At 44.5% G+C, this 14,769-nt stretch overlaps 1 protein-coding gene across 1 annotated transcript in view; it reads right to left on the bottom strand.

Moving 5' to 3' along the window:
- Positions 1-432: 432 nt before the first annotated feature.
- The window catches only part of REEP5 (receptor accessory protein 5), a 34,131-nt gene continuing 19,794 nt past the window's right edge, over positions 433-14,769 (bottom strand). The window contains exons 3-5 of the mRNA XM_049776099.1: positions 12,016-12,154; positions 4,870-5,038; positions 433-2,366 (exon numbers count right to left, since the gene is read on the bottom strand). Coding sequence (XP_049632056.1) covers positions 2,317-2,366; positions 4,870-5,038; positions 12,016-12,154 — 358 coding nt within the window. The 3' untranslated portion in view covers positions 433-2,316. The remainder of the gene's footprint in view (positions 2,367-4,869; positions 5,039-12,015; positions 12,155-14,769) is intronic.

The following is a 14,769-nucleotide window of genomic DNA, read 5'->3' as shown; positions in this document are numbered from 1 at the left end:
TTAATATGTACATTTGGACTGCCAAGAACATTTAAGTTTCTTCTAGAATGCAGGGGAGGAAAATGCTGTGGGGCCTTATTTGCATTCTGGCTGGATTTCTTCATTGGAATTTTAGTCCCACTAGGCTATAAGCAATTCTGGAAGAAGTTTTGCCTCCCTCTTGCCTGACAATATACTGTACACCAGGGGTCTCAAATGGCCCTCCGTACAACATTTTGTGGCCCCCTGCCCTAGAGGAATCTTTTTTTGTTTTGTTTTGTTTTGTTTTAGTTGTTTGGGTCACACCCCCCAATGTTCAAGGCTTTCTTCTGACTTTGCATTCAAGGATTACCCTGACTTTGCCTCCTGCGGCCTGCAGGTAAATTGAGTTTGAGACCCCTGCTGTACACTGAATCATAAATTTTGGTTCCCACAGAAGATAACACTCAGATAAAACTTGTCAAATAACACTTTATAGGGGAGGGGATGCCAGTACTTTAAGAGGTACTTTTCCATTATTTAAATATTATTTGGACTTGGGTGGGCCACATGTGTCTGTGCTCCAGGATCATTGCTGGCAGGGCGTGCGGAACCATATGTGGCGTTGGGGTTGAAACCTGGGTCAGCTGCATGAAAGGCAAACTACTAGATCTCCCGCTGCCTTTCATTTTTGTTTTTAACCCAAGACTTTTCTCCACATAAATTGTCTTTAATTTTCTGAAAGTATTTCTCCACCTCAGGTAAGCTCACTAAAATGCCTTAGAATCATTGTCCAAGAAAATTCATGCCCTAATTCATATTATGTGGGTTGGTAATAGCTTCTTGTGATATCGTTAACCTTTTTATGGCATGAAGCATAATTATATAATTATATTATATAAAAGAGGATCATCTCTATTGCCTTAACTATTTTTTTTTACAGGTTGGACATTTGGTTTTGTTATGTATTTATTTTGTTCTTTGATCTAATTGAGAAGGATCCCTGAAATACATAGATGGTAAAACTTTAGTTTTTCTCCTAGCCTGACTAGTTGTCAAGGCCTCTATAAACTATTTGGCTTATCAACCTAGAAATAACATTTTAAACATTTTTTGCTCTGTAGTGAAATCAAAAGAAAGCATAAAGTGATATATGCAAATGTGTACAGATAATTTTGACAGATAACCTAGAAAGTCTTGGGTTTGGTTTTGGGGCCACAACCAGTAATGCTCAGGGGTTACTCCTGAATCACTGTTGAGGTGCTCAGAGCAACATATATGGTGCCCTGTCAGCTGCATGCAAGGCAAATACCCACCCCTCCCTGCTATACTACTTCTGGTCTGGCCCTAACCTCCTGGTTTGACCAACAGAAAGCTTTTTTTCCAGAGAAGGAAGGTGATGGCAGCAGGACTTCACAAAAAAAGTCCGCTGGCATTTTCCTTCCAGACATGCTCCTAGAGCCTGGTGTCTCCTGGGCAAGAAGTTGGAAATCATATAAACCAGTATCAGTGGAGTCTCTCAGGGTTCTTAAGGTTTTGTTTTTGTTGTTGTTGTTGTTGTTTTTTAAGAAAAGACTAAAACATGTGACTCTGCTTTGAAGGTAAAATCAGAGATGGTTACATGTTAGTAATTTTATAACGATCAAAGACAAGCTTTTCCAAAGGTGCCAAGACAGTAGTGCAGTGAGCAAGAGGTCCCCAACTAACTGGGATTCACAAATGTGGCACAGAAGCGTCAGCTTCACAGAGTGTCTGGTATTCAGCTGTGACAGCCCTGAGAAGCCACAGTCCAATGGCATTCAACCTCATTCACTGCCTGTTGCCACTCATTTATGTCAACGTCCTGAAGATCCAGCAGATCCCACTGCAAGAGAGATTTTCAGTTTGGGGCAGACGCTCCCTATTGTGAGTGATACAGTAATATTTCCCTACATGTATGCACAAACACATTACAGACACTTCATATAAAGTTGTACATCACATGAAGCAGAACCACAGAGTACCCTAGAATATACAGAGAGAGAATGCATGCATAGAACCTGGTGAAGCACAAACCCCACGAGAATTTACACTCAAGTTTGTCTGGGATGGTCTTTATCTACTGAGAGGCAACATTTTCTCTAATACTTTGGACATTGCCCCTTGCAACAAGTTTAAGTTAAAATGTTCCTTAGGTACTGACAGTTACAGTAAGCAGACAACACACTCTTTCTAATATACCAAATGTTTCCAAGGCAAAGTTATTGAAAGGATCTCCCGCGTCCCTAATGGAATCTCAAGCTCTAAGGGGAAGGTTCGGAGAGGACGGGAAGGGCGGTCTGGTGGGTGGCTGCAGGGTCCTCTGGCGGGTCCTTGGGCTCAGGTGCTTTTCTTCTCATCACCCAGTAAATTCACAGCCGCTTTCTTGGCTATTGGGAGAGAAAAGTAGGAAAGTTGTTTCGCTCCAGGCTCTGCCTGTGGCTCCCAGGAGCCCTCAGTGATGAGTGGGAAGAGGAACAGAGGCATGTGGTCAGGGCTTAGTTTCCAGGCTCTGGACAAGGCTCTTAACAGCCCAGGTCCTGGAGCAAAATCCCTGCAGCAGCCCACAAGACTCACCCTGAGCAGGGCATCTGCCTCTCGCCCCCCTTCCCCACCCCCCAGCAGTACATCTTGCTTCCTCAAGTGCTCTGTTCCTTGGTTTCCTTTGGGCGATCTAGAGTCTCATACCTTCCTCTCAAGGAACAGCCAGGCTACCCATATACCTCTCCTAGAGACAGCCAGAGCAGGACAACCAACGCCCTAGCCCTCAGGCTCCATTCACAGTCAAGCACACTTAAGGTGCCACTACTTTCCTCTCATGCAAAGGCTCTGCCGCAAGTATTCCAGGAGGCAGAAGATGCCTTGTTTAAGAAACAGCCTTACTGCTGAGGGAGGCTTGGAACATGCTCTGGGGATTTATTCTGTGATGGAGCTGGAGGCCAGCGTGCGGTTGTTCTCAAACAGCTATAGCTGTTTGAAAAGAAGCTCAGAGAACAGCAGCAGCCAGCCGTTTCCACCAATCGGTCAAACAATTGGAAAGATTTAAATGAAGTTACAGTCTCTTAACTTACTGGAGGGGCCAGACACTAAGGAAAGACTAAACTATGTTAGCATATAAATTCCTCTTAACTTTTTTTCATTCTCACTTCTGCTGAGGAATATACTACATCAAAATGAATTGGACTTTAGAGTATTGATCTCACCCAGTAGTAGAGGCTAAGAACTGTGGGTAAACTGACAAAAATTTTATGACTAGAGGATGCTTTCTAAGCAACTAGCCAAGGCTAGGAAGGAACAGAAGAATTACCCCAGGCTAACTAACTCCCTGGACACAGGAGGGAATGATACGTGAAGCACTGTGCCTGGAGTAGCCCAAGAACACCATGGGGTGCGACCCAAAGCCCAGAGATATAAAAAGAAATAAACCAGCAATTGCAAAGCAGGATGTGAAGACTGCAAATGAGAGAACACTTGGAGTTATAGAAAACGTTGCAGTAGACTAGCTCAGAGAGGTCTAGGGACAAGACTGCTGAGAACTGACCAGGTAAGCTAGAGTGAGGTGCTTACCTCCTTTGAGTCAGTTCTCCCTAATCTTCAACTTTCTTTGTGTTTGGGGGGTGGGGGTGGGTGGGTGGTTTTTGTGTGTTTGTTTGGGGCCACACCTGGCCATACTCAGGATTCCCCTAGTTCTACACTCAGGAATCACTCAGGGGCATATAGAATGCTGAGGCTCAAACCTGGGTCAGCCACATGTGAGGTAAACACAGGCCTTTAGTTTCCCAGAGCCTTTATACCACAGAATACTGGGCAGGAGAGACACTACAGGGTCAGGTCCTTGCCCACTGGGATCCCCAAGCACCCCCAGAGTAATCTGCTCAACATAAAGCCAGGAGGAAACCACAAAACAAAAAGTCCTAGATTTAAAACCACTGAGCACTCCTGTATCAAATCCACACTGTACCTGGAATGAAACCCTACATCCCACACACTTTGCCCAGAGCTCAGTTCTTCAGGACTCTGGCCAGCCTCATGCTGGTGCCTTCTCAGGGGACGGCTGTGTCTCTTTCCAGGACTCAGGATTTTGCATCATGCTTGATTCCCACACTAGCTATTCTGTCCCAGTCATCTTTGATCTTTATGTCTATAACACTATTCCTATTCTAGTCATTGGGGATTTTCATGATCATAGTTATCCATGATTCTTCCACTCTCCTAACTCGTCAGTCCTCTGTCTAATAACTGTATTCCTGCATGCCACCACCTTCTTCAGACACTCCATCACCTTTTCCACATCCTAGGGACTCTTCACCAACTATTAAGAATTCCTGGGGCCGGAGAGATAGCATGAAGGTAGAACATTTGTCTTGCATGCAGAAGGATGATGGTTCGAATCCCAGCATCCCATATGGTCCCCGAGCCTGCCAGGAGTGATTTCTGAGCGTAGAGCCAGGAGGAATCCCTGAGTGCTGCTGGGTGTGACCCAAAACCCAAACCCCCCCCCCCCAAAAAAAAGAAAGAAAAGAAAAGAAAAGGAAAAAGAATTCCTAAAAGATACCTTGAAATTATGTCCAGAATGAAATTCTTGATCCCTCCACCCCTGGAAAGTGAAAATATTTCCCATTCTACCCAATTCTCTTCAGCTCAGGATTCTTCTATTCAGGGTAGGTGCTTGCCTTGTAAACAGTAAATCCAGGATCGATCCTTGGCATCCTATATAGTCCACTGAGCACTGCCAAAAGTACTTACTGAGTGCAGAGCCAGGAATATCCCCTGAGCATGGCCAAGTGTGCAAATGCCTTCATATCTTTATTTTTCTTCTTTCCGAGCTGGGAATTGAACCCTACAAGGCAAATAGCCTAGCACTGGGATCCCTGGTCCCCAGCCCAGTCTTACCTTCTTTAGTGATGGTATCCGCAGTCTCTTTGGCTTTGTCCTTCAGGTCTTTCACTACATTGTCGACCTGGGACTCGTGCTTCAGGAAAATGGGCCGGATGATCCGCTTGTACAAGAGATCAGCACCGTTGGCAGGGCTGGGGGCCATGCACCACAACAGGAAGCCACACTGTGGAAGGAAGGGGTGTGTATGATGGGAGGGGAGGGGAGGGAAGGGGACCCTGCCTGGTTCCACAATGTTAGCACCCTCCTTCTCTGCAACCATGTTTCCAGTCCTTTCTGCAGCCACAGGTACAGCTGTCTTAGGTGGTAAAAAAAAAAAAAAAAAAAATAATGGGCCAGTGTGTGGGGAATCTGAGATTGTGAAGAAAAAGGGAAAAATAAAAATACTGGAATGACATGTGAATTCATTTTGTTTGTTTGTTTTCGGGCCACACCCGACAATGTTCAGGGCTTACTCCTGGCTGGCTCAGGAACCATATAGGATGCAGGGGATTGAACCCAGGTCCGTCCCATGCAAGGCAAACACCCTACTGCTGTTCTATCGCTCTGGCCCAACATGTGAATTCTTTTTTTTTTTTTTTTTTTTTGGTTTTTGGGTCACACCCCGCGGTGCTAAGGGGTTATCCTGGCTGTCTGCTCAGAAATAGCTCCTGGCAGGCACCGGGGACCATATGGGACACTGGGATTCGAACCAGCCACCTTTGGTCCTGGATCGGCTGCTTGCAAGGCAAACGCCGCTATGCTATCTCTCCAGGCCCAACATGTGAATTCTTACTACAAAATTTGAGAGGGACAAGGGGCTGCTCTCCTGCAAAACACCACCTTTCATGTGAAAGGCTCTGGGTTCAAGTCCCAGCATCGCAAAAAAAAAAAAAGAAAAGAAAAGAAAAGAAAAGAAAGAAAGAGAAAAAAGAATGAAATACAAGAACTGTCATACTACAGATCCAGAATGATGTTCTTGTTCATCCCAATAATAAATAACAACTCAGCACTTCATTGTCCATGAAGTTTATGCCCTGAAAGGTGATGAGCAAAAATAGAGGGAACTAAGTGAAATGTTCACCTCCCAAAGAAGTTTCATAGATACGCACATTTCATTTCTGGACCTAATTCCACCCAACCGAGGGGAATAAACAAACAAGTAGGAGATATTCTGGGAGGCCTGGGGCGTGGCTCTGTGCTGTATCCCCACGTGGAATCCTGGTCTGCACTGCCCACCAAGCATCTGTGGACAGCCCCAGGCCTCCCTGCACCGCTAGTCCAAACTGAAATGAAACAAGATGTCTCTTGAGATTCCAAATCAAGATATCAGCAAGGGGACTTCTTCTGAGAATTATGTTATGGGTGATTGTCCTTCCACTGTAACTTTACCTTGTCCTCTTTCTTTGCATCTTTGTTCTCATAATTAAAAAAAAAAAAAGATTCCAAATCCTTACAACTTCTTAAACTCTTCTCAACCTCTTTTGCTATAACTTTAACTTTATCATCTTTGTCTTTACGATTCCTGACCACAGATATATTCAAGGAACCATGAAGTGGCACTGTTTTTCTAAGATAACTCTTTCAACCATGTTTTTCCTAAGACCATTTTTTTTTTTTTTTTTTCGTTTTTGGGCCACATCCAGTGACACTCAGGGCTCACTCCTGGCTCTGTGCTCAGAAATCACTCCTGGGTTGGGGAATCCATATGGGACGCCAAGGGATAGAACCACGGTCCATCCTAGCTTAGCGCGTGCAAGGCAGACGCCCTACTGCTTGCACCACTGCTCCAGCCCCTCCTAAGACAATTTTAAGTGTTCTCCAAAGAGGCCAAACTTAAACTGTCTGCTCTGAGAAATGTACATCTGCACTTCCATTGTATGCAAAGGAGGAAACAAAATCCAGGTTCTCAATAGATTACTCTTCAGATGATCTCGAGTCTAAACTCTGGAAAAAAACATGAATCAGAATTTAATAGATACAGGGGCCAGAGCAGCGGCGCTAAGCAGTAAAGTTGTCTATCTTGCATGTGCTAGCCTAAGACACGGTTTGATCCCCCAGCGTCCCATATGGTCCCCCAAGCCAGGAGCAATTTCTGAGCGCATAGCCAAGAGTAACCCCTGAGCGTCACCGGGTGTGGCCAAAAAAACAACAACAACAAAAAAGAAGTTAATAGATACAAAAGCGGAAACAAACTTAAACTTATTTAAAAGACAGGTCGTTTTTGACAGAAAAAATAATAAACAGGGAGACAGACCAACAGTAAGTACACACGGAGAATGCTTGTCTTGCACTTGCCCAACTTGGGTTCAATCACCAGCACCCCACATGGTCCCCCAAGCTTTGCCAGGAGAGATCCCTGTCTGCAGAGCTAGGAGTAAGCCTTGAATACCTCCAGATGTTCAGGTGTCAGCGCACCAAAAAATCAAAATAATAATAGTAATAAACAGTAGGGCTGGCGGGATCTTGTGTGCCTTTCAGTGCCCGCCTTGCAAACCTGCAAGCACTCAGTCAGTAGTTTCAGTCACCAGTGTCTTGTAGATAGATGCCTGACAGAATCTTGGCAACCCTGCGGTGAAATCCCCAGCCCCCAACATTCCTCTAGAAAGTTTGGGCCTCATAAGCAATGTCTGGGGACCATTCCCAGAACTCTGTCACCCAGGCAGGGCTGGCATGTACTTGCTGCCAGGGATGAAAGCCGGGGCTTCCTTATCAAGGCATTGGCACCAAATGGCTTCTCAAGACCACAGAAGGGTAGCCTGGCGATCCCTGTCGCTGTGGTGCAAGGAGCACTGTGCCCACCCGCACGATGGAGCTAAGTGCCCTGGGGGTATCCCAGACCTGAGCACTGCTTAAGAGGCCCAACGCAAAGTGAACACAATTTTATAAAAAAAAACCTGTGTACTTTAGTGTGTAAAAGTTCCAAGTAGATACAACCAAAATATACTACAGTAGAGTCAGCAACAATGACCATCTGCAATGTTCCCAGAGGCTGAGACGGCTTGGCCCATTCCTGACAAACCCAGGTCTCCCGGCAAGTCTATCACTACTCCCTCCTTGCTCGGTCCTCGCCCCTCTGAGTGCAGCTGAGAGAACTAGAAGGGGTTGCCAGAGGGCCAACAGGCAGCTAAACAGGCTGTGCATGTGCTCTGAATGCTGGAGGCCTGGGCCCAATTCCTCAGCCCCTTATGGTTCCACCAGACCCAGAAACCTTCCCCTGCCCGACGAAGAATAAAAACCTCTGCCAGAAGGAACCTTGGTTTTCTGAGCTACAATATATCTGAACCCAAAGTAGACAAGTAAGTGCTTCTCTCAGAGTTTAGATTTCATTTCCGCTACTGAGAGCCAACCAAATAACAGGCAGACCATCTCTGTCCCCTGAACTGTGGAACATCTTTGCTTTTCAATACCCAAGTTTTCACATTTTATTTTTCCAGTGGCTGCATACCTAGGAAATACTCAACAGTCCCATAACACTATAGCAATTTAAGCAAAATGCTGTGCAGGAAAAGAAAATTACATTCTGAGTTAACTCATCCAGTGCATAGTCTGGAGAGTGGGGCTAGTAGAGTATGAGTGGAGCTATGAAGGGCACAAGTGGGCTCTTAGGGTACATATGGTCCCCACTGCACACACAGACCTGAGCTCAGCAAGCAGGAGAACTACCAGGACAGTAAGATAGCAAGAACTATCGGGACTGTTTTTAGCATACAACATCATTTAGCTTCTAAATATATTAGTTACACAGAGATATATATTTTTCTTACTACTTAGGAAATTGTTGGTTGGTGTTTCTAAATGAAATGTTTGATTTCACTTTTTTTTTTGAGGGGGGCCACTTCCGGCACTTAGGAATCACTCCTGGAAATGATCAGGGGCCCAGAGGAGATGCCATGAATAGAACTTGGGCTAGCCACGTGAAGGGAAAATGTCTTACCTGCTATACTATGCTTCCAGTGCCACACAAATGTTTTCATAATGTAAAAGCAGATGCCAGCTCTATGAGCGACCATGTGAAATAGATGATACTTTCAGGATGAAAGCCAAGCAACCTCTCTAAAAGTGAACTTTCTCTTCTGTAGCATGAACAAATGAGACTTCGAGGTGTAATTCCTAGTAACAGAGCAGTGGTGGCAGCCAGGAGTAGTACCCAGCTCTGCAAATCTCAAAAATGTTATTGGGCCATGTCAATATTTAGCTTTAGGCAATCCAGAAAACTGGATCTGTTCATCTCTTCTGGATGGGACAATATAAGGCAACAGAGAGCACCAGAATCAACTATCTCCTTTTTTCACCTCTGCACTGGCAGGTGCCCTCCAGACAGGTAACTTAGTTCTTTCCAGGTCTCTCTTGCTATTGTCTTGAGACAGTAATTAATTACTGCTCTCAATCCACATCCTTAAGTGTTTCCCAGCTCTCAAATGACATCATTTTTGTAGTAAAAGTAAAGTTAATTACTATTCAACTCTCAAGGTAATACTGTCACCAGCTCATACACCCCTCCTTGCCTCAGAGCGCACAGCTATCATACAGCCCAGGACTGCGCTGAATTCTGCATGTGGCCTATGCCTTAGCAACACAAACCCTGATCTTTACCGCAGCTCAGAACACAGTGAGCTCTTGGGACTAACACCAGCTCTGGGTCTGACATGGTAATAGACCAAATCATCTTGTCCCCGTTACTGTGCCCTTAGAAGAGTCTTCAAAGAGGGACTAGAGACAGTACAGTGATCCCCAGCACCACATATGGTCCCCTAAATCCTGCAAGGAGTGACCCCTGAGCACAGAGCCAAAAGTAACCCCTGAACATCACTGGGTACACTCCAAAAAACAAACAGATAGGAATATGCTTAACATACACAATTTATTACACAGAAGTGAAAATCGGAATCATAATTTTTTTTTTTTTGGTTTTTGGATCACACCCGGCAGCACTCAGGGGCCACTCCTGGCTCTACGCTCAGGAATCAGCCCTGGCAGGCACAGGGGATGCCGGGATTCGAACCACTGTTCTTCTGGACGCAAGGCAAATGCCTTACCTCCATGCTATCTCTCCAGCCCCCATAATTTTTTTTTTTTTTTTGATCTTGGGCTACACCAGTGACGCTCAGGGGTTCCTCCTGGCTATGTGCTCAGAAATCACTCCTGGCTTGGGGGAGTATATGGGACACTGAGGATCGAACTGAGGTTCGTCCTGGGTCAGTCGCATGCGAGGCAAACGCCCTACCACTGCGCTACTACTCTGGCCCCAGAATCATAAAATTTGATCCTAGCACTACTCTCCTGATACGCAGCCATTATTCACACAGAGAATGACTTAGGAAGTCTTTGCAAAGAGCCAAATTCTCCCTCTTGCCCTCTGGAATGGTGACTTTTTTTTTTCGTTTTGCTTCTTTGGGCCACACCTGTGACCTCAGGGGCTATTCCTGGCCACGCTCTCAGAATCTGCTCCGGGCTCAGGGGACCATAGGGGACGCCGGGGATCGAACTGCAGTCTGTCCTAGTTAGTGTGTGCAAGACAAATGCCTTGCCGCTTGCACCACCATTCCGGCTGGTAACTGCTTTTTATGTACAAATAGAAGTTAAGAAAAAAACAAGGAGGAGAAGTTTTTCCTATCTTCTACTGCCTCCTACAAGAAAGGGAAATGTTATGCTACCTCTCAAAATGCTGGATGAAAACTATAGGTGACATCTAGGTCAGAAAAGATACTGGCCAGAGTTTCATCTGTTCTAAAAATAAGTCTGATAAATGATTTGATGAAGGCAAGGCTGCACAATGACATCATTGACGATTCATTATAATACCAAGACTGATCTAAATGCCATCAGTGGAGGAGTGGCTGAATTACCAACCACAGACTAGTGAGGGCAGGGAGGTAGAACAAGGGCTAAAGTACTTGCACTACCCCCAAACTGGACGCTGGCACTGCATGACCTCACAGAACTTCTGGGTCTGAGCACTGAATGAGTAGGCCCACACACTAGGCTACGTATTGCCAGGATAACCTCCTAAGACCCTTGAGCACTGTTTGGCACCCATACTGCCAAAGCAATAGTGACAATATTCAGAGCATAGTATCAACTGAAAAACAGTAAGACAGAATTATATACAATCCATGACCTTATAAGACACCAGAATCAGTTATATATGTATATTCATGTACCACACAGACTCTCTGGCAGGGTCACAAATGCCAGAATTTTCTTCTTTATCTAAAACAGTTCCAGGGTCAGAGTGAGAGCACAGCGGTAAAGTGTTTGTCTTACAAGCATCCAGACCAGGATCAATCTAGGTTCAATCCCCAGAAAACCATTTGGACCCCCAAGCCTGCCAGGAGCATTCTGGGTGCAGAGTCAGGAGCATCACCAAACGAACAAAAAACCATAGTTCCAAAACACAAAGATGTAAGCAATGTAAACAATGGAGCAGGATTTTGTTTCATTCCCAAAGTATCCCCTGGATCTAGAAGCATCTAAATAAGCACCTGTATTTTACTTTCAGGGGTTACTCCTGGCTCTGCACTCAAAATTTACTCCTGGCAAGCTCAGGGGACCATAAGGGATGCCAGCTCAAACCTAGATCAGCCAGAAGAGAATGAGAGCATTGCTAAAAGAATTCTGGGGGCATTTCTAGGGATTCTTGCCTCATCCAGTGCTTAATCCTGCTTCGGTGCTGTCCAGGCCTGGCAGTTCTGGGGTCACTGAAACCACACCTGACAGTGCTTCAAAAGGACCAAGGCTACCCTTGGCAGCAGAAAGCCCTTATCACATATTCCTTGTCCAAATGAACATGAAATATTAGTATTTTTTCTCCCAAAAATAAGATGCCAGCTCACCTCTGTGGTGGTTGATGACCTGCCGAACTTTACAATATTTTCACACTAAATATGGGAATCAGTGCACTAATACAAATTTTTGGCACACAAGGGAAATGACAGTCCTCATCACAGTATTTGCACTCTTTGTTCTTATCAAAGACACTGTGAACAGAGAACTATTTAGACTATTTCCAAAATAGTATACAAAGGCTGTGAGACATAATTCGACACTCAGCCAGGGACCAGCCATCAGGAAACAGCTTCTGTTTCTTGTATACCAGAGTAAAAAAACAGATGCAGAGACAGACACCAGGAAGCAGAGCAGAGCAGGACAGAGCCCACGTACCTTGAGCATGTAGTAGAAGGGGAACCATGAGAGGAAGAGGTCTGAGAAGAACTCAGCGATGCTGAACACTCCGTACACCACCCAGTAGGTGAGCCATTGCGTGTCATCTTCTTTGTTGGGACTCTCTATGGCTTTGATTCTGAAAGGCAACACAAAGCAGCCAGATTTAATACGATCTCAGCAAAATATTGTCAAGTACTAGAATTCTCCATGGTCAGCACAAAGTGGAAAAACTTAGATTTATGTGCTGTTGTGTATATCACAAGATGTAAGAATATGACCAACGGGCCAGAACAATAGCCAGTGAGCAGGGAATTTGCCTTGCATGCAGCCTACCTGGGTTTGATCTCCAGTATCCCATATGGTCCCCTGAGCCTGCCAGGAGTGACTTCTGAGCACAGATCTAGGAATAACCCCTGAGCTCCACCAAGAATGGTCCAAACCCTCCCCCCAAAAAAACTTAAAAACTAAACTAGATGCATATCTCACGACTTACACAAAAGTCAATTCAAAGTGGATCAAAGCCCTTGAGATCGAATCTCTTTATAGAAACTATAAGGTACACTGAGGAAAACATAGACTCTCCAAGATTTGGACCTCAAAGGCATCTTCAATGATCTGACACCAGGGGCAAAAGCAACAAAATAAAAAAAATGAGACACATCAAATTAAAGAGCTTATACATAGCAAAAGAAACACAGACTAACACTAAAAGACAGCTTACAAAATGGAAAAAATATTTTCATTCAACATACAGATAAAAGGCTTGACATGGAGGATTAATGAAGATCAACTAAAACATTAAAAAAACATATCGGGCCAGAGAAATAACACAGTGGTAGGGCATTTGCCTTGCATGCAGCCGATCCAAGACAGACAGAGGTTCAGATCCCGGCATCCCATTTGGTCCCATGACTGCCAGAAGGGATTTCTGAGCAAATGGCCAGGAGTAACCCCTGAATGCCATTGATGGGTATGACCCAAAAACAAAAACAAAAACCTATCAAAAATGGCAAAAGGAAATGAACAGACATTGTCTCAGAGGAAGACAAGCAGATTGACAATAGGTACATGAAAAAGTGCTCAGTACCTTGTCATTAGAGTAATTCAAATCAAAACAACAATGAGATATCAACTCACATCAACGAGAATGGCCCTTATCAAAAATAATAGGAACATGGGCCGAGCGATAGCACAGCAGGTAGCGCATTTGCCTTGCATGTGGCTGACCCAGGTTTGATCCCAGGAATCCTATGTGGTCCCCTGAGCTTGCCAGGGATGAGTTCTGAGCCAGAAGTAACCCCTAAGAAACTATGGGTGCTGTCAGGGATGTGGAGAAAAAAGGAATGTCGCACTGTTAGTGGGCATGTTAACTGGTTCAACTACTGTTGAAAATAGTACGGAGAGTCCTCAGTAAACTTAGAATTGATCTGCCAGAGGACCCAGCATTTCCACTTCTGGGTATTTACGTCCAGGACTTAAAAACATTCATTTAAAAGGAAGTCTGCAAACCCTTATTCATTGCTGCACTTAGTAAAATAGCTAAGACAGGGAATCAACCCAAGTGTCTGACCACAGATGAGTGGATTAGAAAGATAGGGTACATATGCACAATGGAATACTGCACAGCTGAAAGGAATAAGGAAATCATACAATGTGTTACAACCTTGTTACAACCAAAAGATTATGTTGAGTGAAATAAACCAGAAGAACACCACAGGGTGATCTCACTTATCTCTGATATATAAAATAACTGGATGATGAAATGTATGTAGTAAATGGGGATACCTAGAGCATGCTTGACTTCAGAGTCTCGGAAGGAAACAATAGAGAAGGAAAGAAATCGAAGCACAAGGAAAGAAGACGAGAAAGGGAAGTAAGAGGGAAACCAAAGTTGGGACTTTGGTTATACTGATGGTGTGGAGAGTGGCATAGTTACAGACACAACACTGAAAACTGGAAATCCAAAATACAAACAACCTAACTTTGGGATGTGCCTGTCAAGTGGCAGGCAGATTGGGAGAGGCAGGAGGGAGAACATGAGCGCACTAGGAGAGGGAGTTGGCACTGATGGTGGGATTGGTGTTGGAATATCTACAGTGTTTATTCAAAAGTGCTAAACACAAGAGTGTGCTTTATAATTTATTTATGGTAGTATGCTTAAGACTCAATTATCGTTAAGTTTGTAAATCACAGTTCTTTACTATTTTTATAATTTTTAATTGAGTCACTGTGAGACAGAGTTCATGATTGAGTTTCAGTCATACCATGTCCAATACCTGCACTATTGCACATTTCCTACCACCAATGTTCCATTTCCCCCACCCTCGGCACAACTGACTGTCTCTACCTTTATGCTTCTATGATAGCCATCTCTCACTCGCTCTCTCTCTCTCTCTCTCTGTCTCTCTCTCTCTCTCTCTCTCTCTCTCTCTCGCGCTCTCTCTGTCCCTTTGAGACACTGTGATTTGCAGTATCGTCATTGAAAAGGTATCATGCATATCCCCTTTATGTCCTTTCAGCACCCAGTTCTTGTGCAACTAGCATTGTCAAATGCTCTGTTTCCTGAGTCCCCCTCCCCCACTATGTGTGCTAAGTTTCCCACCACTTGGATATTATCATCTTCTATCTTCCCTTCTATCCCACAAATGAGTGTGATCATCCTATGTCTATCCTCTCCCTCTGCATCATTTCACTGAGCTTAATACTCTCCATATTCATCCAAGTATACGTAAATCCCATGACTTTTATTCC

This window comes from Suncus etruscus, chromosome 6 (assembly GCF_024139225.1).
Source record: "Suncus etruscus isolate mSunEtr1 chromosome 6, mSunEtr1.pri.cur, whole genome shotgun sequence".
Taxonomy (NCBI): domain Eukaryota; kingdom Metazoa; phylum Chordata; class Mammalia; order Eulipotyphla; family Soricidae; genus Suncus; species Suncus etruscus.
Note: the sequence above shows the minus strand (reverse complement) of the source record. Positions and strands in the feature narration are given on the sequence as shown.